At 42.4% G+C, this 12,509-nt stretch overlaps 1 protein-coding gene across 11 annotated transcripts in view; it reads left to right on the forward strand.

The window, feature by feature from the left end:
* The window catches only part of KLHL32 (kelch like family member 32), a 236,131-nt gene that overhangs the window by 79,719 nt on the left and 143,903 nt on the right, over positions 1–12,509 (forward strand). For all 11 annotated transcript variants that reach the window (XR_012667619.1, XR_012667618.1, XR_012667617.1 and 8 more), the window contains exon 5: positions 5,337–5,444. Coding sequence is in view for 7 of the 11 variants with exons in the window: in XM_048844962.2 (XP_048700919.1) it covers positions 5,337–5,444 (108 nt within the window). In the remaining 4 variants the exon portion in view is untranslated. The remainder of the gene's footprint in view (positions 1–5,336; positions 5,445–12,509) is intronic.

Below are 12,509 nucleotides of genomic sequence, written 5' to 3' on the forward strand. Positions count from 1 at the left end.
TATACCCTTTATGTAACTTCAGAATAGTTTGTTAAAGTGTTTGCACTGGTGTTTCTGAGCTTTGAAATATACTTTAATAGGGAACTTCTGGAAACTTCCTTCCACTTCAGGCCAGATCCTCAGCTGGTGTAAACCAACATAGTTCCATGAAAGCCAGTGCAGCTATGCTGACTACAATGGGTCAAGATTTAGCTCTGCATATCTTAAATGAGTTCCATATTGCTGCTGTTACTTTTCTGTTCCACAATTCTACACTTCATACTAAGTAAACAGGTAGTCAGCACTGCAACAATGCCCGCTGCCAGAATGGTAATTTACTATTTATAATAAATAACAGTCGATGCACAAATCATTTTCCACCATATCATTAGCAATAATGTGGATTCACACGTGCATAACTAATTCTGAATAGTGTCCTTTTCCTGCTTGCACTGAGGCAGAATAAACTCTGTGTGCTTTAGTTGTAATTACAACATATTGTTGATACAGAATTTAATCTAATGACATGTATATCATCTGAATATATGAAAATGTAAATACTTGATTGTGGTGTAGTGTTTGGAATGTGAATTCTTTCTTTGATGAAGTACAGAATTTTAGCAATCAGACGCCCCTAGCCATGACATTTGTGAGCAGCAGTTGGAATTAATCTTTTTTTTTTTTTTTTAAGATTCACCAACTAAGGCCCAAATTTAAGAAAAAAATGAAGTGGTTTACAACTCAGACAAGGTCTGAGAATAATTAGGATAAAACAGTAAGGAGATCATTTTAACAGAACAAACTTATCTTCTAATGTCTTCTGACAATTGTAGGATAGGATCTAATAGCTGTTTGCTTTCTGTCTGAAGAAAATAACAAAACTTAATAGTCATATTTTGTGCATAACAAAACCCACTGCTTTTGAATGACAGAGTATTTATAAATTACCAGTTTAACGTACTTTATTTAGAGATCTGATGTGGGGCACCACACAGCTTAGTGCAATTATCTCCGAAAGGAGTGATGGTTATTTTAAGTAATTTGCTATATTCCACCCGTTATGGACTGCCATTTAAAAGACTTCACTACATGGCATCCTGCACCCCATTACAGAATGCTTTTCATCACTTTGATTAGAGTGCTTTTCATGCTGTGTGAAATCACACCCTATGAACGGTTTTGTTGTTCATATGTTTGGAAACTGCTACTGTCATAAATATAAAGGGAAGGGTAAACCCCTTTGAAATCCCTCCTGGCCAGGGGAAAGCTCCTCTCACCTGTAAAGGGTTAAGAAGCTAAAGGTAACCTCGCTGGCACCTGACCAAAATGACCAATGAGGAGACAAGATACTTTCAAAAGCTGGGAGGAGGGAGAGAAACAAAGGGTCTGTGTCTGTCTGTATGCTGGGTCTTGGCCGGGGATAGACCAGGAATGGAATCTTAGAACTTTTAGTAAGTAATCTAGCTAGGTATGTGTTAGATTATGATTTCTTTAAATGGCTGAGAAAAGAATTGTGCTGAATAGAATAACTATTTCTGTCTGTGTATCTTTTTTGTAACTTAAGGTTTTGCCTAGAGGGGTTCTCTATGTTTTTGAATCTAATTACCCTGTAAGATATCTACCATCCTGATTTTACAGGGGGGATTTCTTTATTTCTATTTACTTCTATTTTTTATTAAAAGTCTTCTTGTAAAAAACTGAATGCTTTTTCATTGTTCTCAGATCCAAGGGTTCGGGTCTGTGGTCACCTATGCAAATTGGTGAGGCTTTTTATCCAACATTTCCGAGGAAAGGGGGGTTGCAAGTGTTGGGAGGATTGTTCATTGTTCTTAAGATCCAAGGGGCTGGGTCTGTAGTCACCTAGGCAAATTGGTGAGGCTTTTTACCAAACCTTGTCCAGGAAGTGGGGTGCAAGGTTTTGGGAAGTATTTTGGGGGGAAGGACGCGTCCAAACAGCTCTTCCCCAGTAACCAGTATTAGTTTGGTGGTGGTAGCGGCCAGTCCAAGGACAATGGGTGGAATATTTTGTACCTTGGGGAAGTTTTGACCTAAGCTGGTAAAGATAAGCTTAGGAGGTTTTTCATGCAGGTCCCCACATCTGTACCCTAGAGTTCAGAGTGGGGGAGGAACCTTGACAGCTACCTTTCTAGTTTTAATGTTTACAGTAACTCAGTTTATGGGGGGGCAAGAGATCTGCAGCTAGCCAGGTGAGCTACATATTTTAATATTACATATTGTAGCTATAAAGTGCAGTTCTGACAACACTGTAGGTAAGAGAGTCCAACAGATCAGACTGAAGGAAAAAGATAGGCCAAGCGGAGAAGTGCTGGGATGTCAAATGTGGTGTGATAGAGAACATGGCACTGAACAGAGCATTTTGGAGGGAGAGGAGGGGGAGGGATAGCTCCGTGGTTTGAGCATTGGCCTGCTAAACCCAGGGTTGTGAGTTCAATCCTTGAGGGGGCCATTTAGGGATCTGGGGCAAAAATTGGGGATTGGCCCTGCTTTGAGCAGGGGATTGGACTAGATGACCTCCTGAGGTCCCTTCCAACCCTGATATTCTATGATTCTATGTCTATGATAATGTAGACTGAGTTATGTGATTAATGCAAGGAAGAAGATTGTAACTATAACAAGCTCAAGAGTGAGAAATATTATTGAAAGCCAGAATGAAATAGACATCCTGGCATACCATATAGAAATAAATGACAACTGGTATTTTGGGTGACATGCATGGTAATTAATAGACTACAGTTTTTACTCAGCTGGACAAGTCATTGAATTTTTCAGTTCGGATTTCTTTTCAGTTGGGAAAACTTAGAATGACTATTTCTTACTGTGTTAATGTGATAACTAGCTGCCAGTGAGGGAAAACCTTGATAAAATTTCAATTGAAATACAAATTGCAGAGGAGCAGAACCGGTACCTTGATAGACGGCATGTTTGCTTAAATTAGATCACTGCCAGGGGACAAATTCATTTCAGAGCAGTTCATTTCAGTGGCAATCAGAACAATGTTTTTGGAAGTGGACACGAATTTTGGGGTGCTTCCATTTTTATACTGAAACTCCTCAGTCCCAACTGAGATACCATGCACCAGATTTTAGAGGTACTGAGCTCTTGCGTCTTCCATTGGCTTTAGTGATGTAGTAGTGATGTAAAGGGCTTATAGAGTTGGGACCTGCAGACCCACTGATGGGGGTGGGAAATTAATGTAACCATGATTGGCCCCTCTGTATCCTGCCCTAGTGTTTCTCTCACACTTGCTACGCTTGCGTTTGGATTGCAATAACTCCTGCTCAGCAGCATGTGGAAGGGAGAGAGACTATAGGAGGGCTTATACTGAGCTCTCCAACAATAGGCTGATTTTGGGGATGTGAGGGTCTTGAGGCTAGTTATGGGGAGATGTTAGCCAGGGTGGTAGGCTCAGGAGCTCCTTAACCTCTTTAATAACTCCTTGGCTGTCACTCAGACAAGAAGAGCTCATCCTTCACACCAGGTGCCTCCCATCATGTCACACCCACTGCCATATGTGATTGACAGATGCAACCTGGAAATCAGCTGGAGTTTTGCCATTGATTTCAATAGGATCAGGATTTCACCCTTTGAGTCTATCTCAAGGAGAAGGTGTAGGTCTGGGTGGCTCTCTGCAGTAGCTGATAAGTGAATGTTTCTGCTTCAACACTCAATTAGTGGTCTGCGGCTTCAGTCACCTCCTTAGCCACACCACTCAAATGGCCAGTATGAGGCAGATTGCAGTTTATTTGACAATCCAAAATGGTGCCGCATAAACATAAGAACTGCCATAGTGGAGTAAGACCAGTGGTCCACCTAGCCCTGTATCTTGTCTCCAACAATGGCTGGTAACAGAGCTTCAGGAGGAGTGTACAGAATGGGGCAGTTGGAGTGTTCCACCCATCTTCCCCTCCCAACTTCTTGGATGTTGGCTAATAGCCATTGATGGACACGAATAAAGACAGGTTACATGGATCAGGCTTGGGGAAGGGAAGATAGTATGAGTTGGCGCAAATAATGTGTTACACAAGGGCTAATTGTTGCCCCACATACGACATGCCAAAATTAATGAGATTTATGCATATGTATCTCAAGGTAGAACTAGGCCTATTAAAATATTTTTTATTAATGATCACAATATTTGAAATGTCTGTTAGTCTCTTTGGAAGCTTGAAAGTATTCATGAAGTGGGGAAGGAAACGCCACACTTAAGGGAAGAAAATACTTTTTAAACAGCAAATTTCAGTTTTTAATTTAAGAGGAAGTTCACGTTGTTTTAATGGAAGGGATTGACGCTGTCTAGAACTCAATGCCATTCTGTGCAAATATTGAAAATGAGCTCAAGTACCAAATCATGTTGGGAGAGACTGATCTAAAACCAAACAGGCCATGCAAGTTTGGCCTATCAAGTCTAGCATCCTTCCTCAGTCAGCGAGCTATGCCTTGGAGGAAGGTGGGAGAGAAAGGAAACCAATAGAATGGGGCCTAACAGGTCTGCACCCATACATATGTGGCCTTGCTCTTAATGTACTTGAATGTTTTATGAACCTCAGTATCGGTAGATGGCTGTTCTTCATGTTACCTCGTTGTCTTTTTTATTTCTAATTTCCTGGCATTGTCTACATTCCATTTTTTTGTGCTATTTGGGTAGGATTGCCACTTTTTTAAAAGATGCTATATCTGTCTTAATATACTAATTTACTTATTCAAATAACCATAGAGGGTTTATCCTGCCTTTTTAAAAAATCTTTAAATATTTTATAGAACTACAAGTCAAATTTACTGTTCTAGTGGTGTTTGATTAGAATGATTTTTCAGGATCTAATTTGCCCACTTACATTGAATAGTACCATACTATGTGAGTGATCCCATTGGTTTCAGTGGAATTACTTGCATAGTAAAGTATTACTCAGTGTAAAGTTTTCAGAATTGGATCTTGATGGATTAGTTGCAGTTTTTCTCTTCAGGGATATGTCTTTGCACTTCTTTATCAATGAAACAGCTCAGTTGCTAACGTACTTACTGAGGGGGAGTCAAAGGAAACCATAATAATGAAAACTGAGATCTTATCAGTGCTTAATTTATGCCAGGACTGAGCCCCGGCACCTCTAAGCTTGGCAGTTCATTGCCCTGGTACATCTGTGCTTACTGCATCAGTAATATAAAAAAATTGCTTGAGCCCTGGCACCTCAATAGTAGTCATGGTGCTACTGAGGTGTTTTACTTGGAGAATAGCAAGGGGTGATTAGGTAGCAAAAATCAACAGTGTTCATCTGAAAAGTCTCATGTTTCCCCCTCAATCTCATTTTTAATGTCTGCAAATGTTTCTTTTCTCTTCTTAGGCAATGTTCAGTCTCTGTATGGTTGAAAGTGGAGCTGATGAGGTGAATTTGCATGGTGTCACAAGCCTAGGTTTAAAGCAGGCCCTGGACTTTGCATACACTGGACAGGTATTGTACAATTCTTCAAATTCAAACACCTAAATCAAAAAATATAATCATTCTTGCTACTATAGAAACTAATGCTAAGTGTCAGCTATACAAGTTTTAATTTGATATTATTAATCTTCTGCACTTGCAAAGTATGAAGTGTTTGGGCTTGTCAATACAAAACTTTGGAGTAGAAATTATTTTCTGGATAAAATCCATGTAAAAAAGAAAAACCTCTTTATCCTCATAGTTCTGAAATCATAGAATCACAAAAATGTAGGGTTAGAAGGGATGTCAAGGGGTCATCTAGTCTAGCCCCCTGCACTGAGGCAGGACAACTATGCCTAGACCATTCTGACAGGTTTTTGTCTAACCCAATGGTTCTCAAACTGTGGGTTGGGATCCCAAAGTGGGTCGCGACCCCCTTTGAATGGGGTCACCAGGGCTGTCTTAGACTTGCTGGGGCTCAGGGCTGAAGCCAAAGCCTGAGGGCTTCAGCCCTGGGTTGCGGAGCTCAGGTTGCAGGCTCCTTGCCTGGGGCTGAGACCCTTGAGCTTCAGCATTGGCCTCCCTGCCCAGAGCAGTGAGGCTCTGGCTTTGGCCCCCCACCTGGGGCAGTGGGGCTCAGGCGGGCTCAGGCTTTGGTCCCCCCCGCCCCTAGGGTCATGAAGTAATTTTTGTTGTCAGAAGGGGGTCACAGTGCAATGAAGTTTGAGAACCTCTGGACTAACCTGTTCTTAAAAACCTCTAGTGATGGGGATTCCACAACCTCCTTTAGAAGCCTATTCCAGAACTTATCTACCCTTATCCTCTGAAAGTTTTTCCTTATAGCTGACATAAATCACCCTCACTGCAGATTAAGCCTATTACTTTTTGTCCCACCTTCGGTGGACATAGAATCATAGAATATCAGGGTTGGAAGGGACCTCAGGAGGTCATCTAGTCCAACCCCCTGCTCAAAGCAGGGCCGATCCCCAATTAAATCATCCCAGGCGGGGCTTTGTCAAGCCTGACCTTAAAAACCTCTAAGGAAGGAGTTTCCACCACCTTCCTAGGTAACGCATTCCAGTGTTTCACCACCGCCCAGTGAAAAAGTTTTTCCTAATATCCAACCTAAATCTCCCCCACTGCAACTTGAGACCATTACTCCTTGTTCTGTCATCTGCTACCACTGGGTACAGTCTTGATCCATCCTCTTTGGAACCCCCTTTCAGGTAGTTGAAAGCTGCTATCAAATCCCCCCTCATTCTACTCTTCCGTAGACTAAGCATCCCCAGTTCCCTCAGCCTCTCCCCATAAGTCATGTGTTCCAGTCCCCTAATCATTTTTGTTGCCCTCCGCTGGACTCTTTCCAATATTTCCACATCCTTCTTGTAGTGTGGGGCCCAAAACTGGACACAGTACTCCAGATGAGGCCTCACCAGTGTTGAATAGAGGGGAACGATCACGTGCCTCGATCTGCTGGCAATGCCCCTACTTATACAGACAAAAATGCTGTTAGCCTTCTTGGCAACAAGGGCACACTGTTGACTCATATCCAGCTTCTCGTCCACTGTAACCCCTACGTCCTTTTCTGCAGAACTGCTGCCTAGTCATTCGGTCCCTAGTCTGAGGCAGTGCACTGGATTCTTCTGTCCTAAGTGCAGGACTCTGCACTTGTCCTTGTTGAACCTCATCAGATTTCTTTTGGCCCAATCCTCCAATTTGTCTAGGTCCCTCTGTATCCTATCCCTACCCTCCAGCGTATTTACCTCTCCTCCCAGTTTAGAGTCATCTGCAAACTTGCTGAGGATGCAATCCACACCATCCTCCGGAACATTTATGAAGATATTGAAAACCCACCCCAGGACCGACCCTTGGGGCACTCCACTTGATACCGGCTGCCAACTAGACATGGAGCCATTGATCGCTACCCATTGAGCCCGACAATCTAGCCAGCTTTCTATCCATCTTTCTATCCACCTTATAGTCCATTCATCCAGCCCATACTTCTTTAACTTGCTGGCAAGAATACTATGGGAGCAGTGTCAAAAGCTTTGCTAAAGTTAAGGAACAACATGTCCACTGCTTTTCCTTCATCCACAGAACCAGTTATCTCATCATAGAAGGCAATTAGATTAGTCAGGCATGACTTGCCCTTGGTGACATGTAGAATTGATCACCATCCTCTCTAACAGCACTTAACATAAATATGAAGACTATTATTTCAAGACTATCACTCTCTTCTTTTCTCAAGACTAAACATGCCCAGGTTTTTTAACTTTTCCTCATAGGTCAGGTTCTCTAAACCTTTTATCATATGTGTTGTTCTCTGTACTCTCTCAAGTTTGTTCATGTTTCTTAAAGTGTTGTGCCCAAGACTGGACACAGTACTCCACCTGAGGCCTCAACAGTGCCAAGTAGAGTGGAATAATTAGGACACTCCTGTTAGTACACCTGTCATAAATGTAAAGGGAAGGGTAACCACCTTTCTGTATACAGTGCTATAAAATCCCTCCTGGCCAGAGGCAAAACCCTTTCACCTGTAAAGGGTTAAGAAGCTAAGGTAACCTTGATGGCACCTGACCCAAAATGACCAATGAGGGGACAAGATACTTTCAAATCTGGAGGGGGGGGGGAGGAACAAAGGATCTGTCTGTGTGATGCTTTTGCCGGGAACAGATCATTAATGCAGCCTTCCAACTCCTGTAAAGTTAGTAAGCAATCTAGCTAGAAATGCGTTAGATTTCCTTTTGTTTAATGGCTGGTAAAATAAGCTGTGCTGGAGGGAATGTATATTCCTGTTTTTGTGTCTTTTGTAACTTAAGGTTTTGTCTAGAGGGATTCTCTATGTTTTGAATCTGATTACCCTGTAAGGTATTTACCATCCTGATTTTACAGAGGTGATTCTTTTACCTTTTCTTTAATTAAAATTCTTCTTTTAAGAACCTGATTGATTTTTCATTGTTCTTAAGATCCAAGGGTTTAGGTCTGTGTTCACCTGTACAAATTGGTGAGGATTCTTATCAAGCTTTCTTTTGGCTTGGGGGGATATTTTGGGGGGAAGACTTCTCCAAGTGGTCTCTTTCCCTGTTCTTTGTTTAAAATGCTTGGTAGTGGCAGCATATGGTTCAAGGAAGCTTTTAACCTAAGCTGGTAAGAATAAGCTTAGGGAGTCTTTCATGCAGGTCCCCACATCTGTACCCTAAAGTTCAGAGTAGGGAAGGAACCTTGACAGCACCCCAGAATGATATTAGTCTTTTTTCACTGCTGAAGCACATTGTTGGCTCATACTTAATTTATGATCTACTACAATTCCCAGATCTTTCTTTCAGCAATGCTACTGCCTAGCTTGGAAAAGAGGAGACTAAGGGGGAATATGATAGAGGTATAATAAAATCAGGAGTGGTGTGGAGAAAGTGAATAAGGAAAAGTTATTTACTTATTCCCATAATATAAGAACTAGGGGCCACCAAATGAAATTAATGGGCAGCAGGTTTAAAATAAATAAAAGGAAGTTCTTCTTCACACAGTGCACAGTCAACCTGTGAAACTCTTTGCCTGAGGAGGTTGTGAAGGCTAGGACTATAACAGGGTTTAAAAGAGAATTAGATAAATTTATGAAGGTTAAGTCCATTAATGGCTATTAGCCAGGATGGGTAAGGAATGGTGTCCTTAGCCTGTGTTTGTCAGAGGGTGGAGATGGATGGCAGGAGAGAGATCACTTGATTATTACTGGTTAGGTTCATTCCCTCTGGGACACCTGGCATTGGCCACTGTCGGTAGACAGGATACTGGGCTGGATGGACCTTTGGTCTGACCCAGTATGGCCATTTTTATGTTCTTAGCGAGTTATTCCCCATTTTTATATTCATGTGCCCTAAGTATTTTCTATTCTAAGAGTACACTTGTCTTGACTGAATTTCATCTTGTTGATTTCGCACCAATGCTCCAATTTGTCAGGGTCATTTTGAATTCTAATTCTGTCCTCCAAAGTGCTTGCAACCCCTCCCAGTTTAATGTCTTCTTACTCCTCTACAAATTTTATAAGTGTACTCTCTGCTCCATTGTTCAAGTAATTAATGAAAATGTAGAAAAGTACTGGACCCAGGACTGACTAGATACGTCACCTCACTACATACATCCTCTCGGTTTGACTGCAAACCATCTATAACTACTCTGTCAACTAGTCTTTCAACCAGTTGTGCACCCATGTGACGAGGTCACAACTCACCACCACTGGTGCCTCCCGCTGGTTGCTCTGAGAATTAGCTCTTGTCAGCTGCGGAGCGCCCTCAGCGCGAGGAGTCTTGCCCGTTGTCTGCTCTGCTGCCTTGGGACCCGCGTTGCTCCCTGCTCGGTGGCGTCCTCTTCAGGACACTGCCCTCCGGCAGTGTCCACTATTCCAGTCCCACCCCCTTCCAGGGGGGTTAACAGCAGTCTTTCAGCTTGCACCTGCCTCAGTGGCCAACCACAACCCCAAAGTTTAGCCCCTTATTTCAGGAGCAGGTTGCAGTCTGTCTTGGCCCCACTCCTGTGTGGCCAGGTGCAGTGTAAGGGGGGAAGGAGGGGACCCAGGCCCACCCACTACTCTGGGTCCTGACCCAGGGACCCTCTAGCAGCAGCCTCTCTCTGCCCTCCTTCTCTCCCCTCTTGTCCGACTATGTTCCTTGGGCCACTTCCCCTTTGGCCCTGTGCACCTTCTCGACCCTTCTTAGCAGGGCCACAGCCTGGCAGGTAACCAGGCCGGAGCTCTCCTCTGCTCCCTGGAGCCTGCCCAGCACTGCTCTGTCCAAGGTGCTAGCTCCTTCCCTCAGGAGCCAGTCCGTCTCCCTTGCTAGCCTTTATATAGAACCCAGCCCAGTCCTGATTAGCTGCATCTTCCTTGGCCCTGATTGGCTCTCTCTAGGCCTTTGTTGATTGGCTGCTGTTCTGCGCAGCCTCTCTGGCCTGTTCCAGCCCTTTTTCTCAGAGGGTGGGGCAGCCGCCCCACCACAATCCACCTCATAGTAGATCTATCTAAACCAGTGCTTCTCAAGCTATCTGATGTGGGGGACCGGCAATTTTTTTTTCCAATGTGCTTGCAGACCGGCAGCCGATGGCTCTCGGACCGGCACCAGTCCGCGGACCACCACTTTGAGTAGCACTGATCTAGACCACGTTTGCCTAGTTTACTTATGAGAATGTCATGTGGGACTGTGTCAAAAGCTCACCCAAATCAAGATGTATCCTGTCTACTGCTTTCCCCCATCCACTTGGCCAGTAACACTGTCAAAGAAATAAATTAGTTTGGTTTGGGATGATTTGTTCTTGACAAATCCATGTTTCCTATTATTTATTACACTGTTTTCCTCTCTGTTCTTACAAACTGATTGTTTAATAATTTGTTCCAGAATCTTTCCAGGTATCAAAGTTAAATTGACTTGTCTATAATTCCCTGGGTTGTCTCTCCCCACCCCCCCTTTTTAAAGATAGATACTGTGTTTGCCCTTCTTCATTCCTCTAGGATCTCAGACATCCTCCATGAGTTCTCAAAGATAATCACTAACAGATATGAGGTTGCTTCAGCCAGTTCCTTAAGTACCCTAGGGTGAATTTCATTAGGCCCTGCCAACTAGATTACATCTAACTTTCTATATTTTCCTTAACCTGATCTTGCCCTATTGTGGTGTGCATACCTTCCCCCTTGTTCTTACTATTAATTGTGTTAAGCCTCTGGTCGCCATTTACTTTTCTAATGAAGATTGAAGCAAAGTAGGCATTAAACACTCCCTTCTTGATGTGATTGAATATTAGCTCTCCTTTCCCACTAAGTAGAAGACCTACATTTTCCTTTCTTTGGCTCAGATGTATTTACAGAACCTCTTCTTGTTGGCTTTTATATCCCTTTGCTAGGTGTAACTCATTTTGTGCCTTAGCCTTTGTAAATTTGTCCCTCATACTCGTGCTATTCATTTGTATTTATCCTTAGCAATTAGTCTATGTTCCACTTCCTATAGGATTCCTTTTAGATTTTCAGATATTAAAGAGGTCTTAATGGAGCCATATTGGCTTCAGATTATTCTGTCTTTACTTCACATTAGGATAGACTGCTGGTGTGCCTTTAATATTATCTCTTTGAGAAACTATCAGCTCTCCTGAGCTCCTTTATCCTTTAGATTTTTCGCCTTATGGGACGCTACTTACCAGTTATCTGAGTTTAAGGTCAGCTTTATTGAAATCCAGTAGATGTGATATATCTTGATATTGATAAGGCTTTTGACTCAGTCTCACATGACATTCTCATAAGCAAATTATGGAAATATGAATTTATATAAGGTGACTGAATCACTTTTTGTCATGATTGCCTGAGCAAATGATGGTCCATAGAGCACTCGGTGGTGGTCTGCAGAAAACCAGCTGATCACATGATTTTAATCTTCATTGTATCCATCCGCTAAATCCTGTTAAAAAATTTAAAAAAAAAACACTTTCCTAATAATAAGTCTTCCTGGAAGCACTTGTTGTAGTTGCCACAGATGTTAAGTTAACCAATTGCAGCGGGGGGTGATCCCTGAGATAGTCTCTCTGTTAAGATGTGGTCCACGCTCTGAAAAGCTTAATCTATCTGAAATAACTTTTTATGGTACTAAATCTCTATTTAATGTTGATGGGAACAGGATGTATACCAGCTAACATTATCAGGATAAAAACAAACCCCTTCTGAATGTAGAAAGGTGCTAATAAAACAAAAAGCTATGTCCAAGACCAGTGACCTTCAGCAGTTAGTCTATAAATTAAAGTTCCTAATCAGTGCTTCTGCAAATGACATTTCTGTCTCTGAAAGTTACTGGAAGAGATTTTTGACTGCTCCTTAATTGCTAAGAATATTCAGTTTTTAATCCAGTTACCTTGGGTTAGTTCCTGTTTTGTTTTTAAAAAACTAGTTTTAAAATACCATGTGACATTCCAACTCTTATGTCTACACTAGGTCTGGAAGGTGTAAATTTCACTTTGAGGAAATATACCTGCTCTAGGTCTGATTGAGCTAATGTGCTAAAAATAGATGGGCAGCGGCAGCGTGAGTGGTGGGAGAGGGCATTGACCCTAAATACAATCCTGCCCTAG

Source organism: Caretta caretta, chromosome 3 (genome assembly GCF_965140235.1).
Source record: "Caretta caretta isolate rCarCar2 chromosome 3, rCarCar1.hap1, whole genome shotgun sequence".
Classification (NCBI taxonomy): domain Eukaryota; kingdom Metazoa; phylum Chordata; order Testudines; family Cheloniidae; genus Caretta; species Caretta caretta.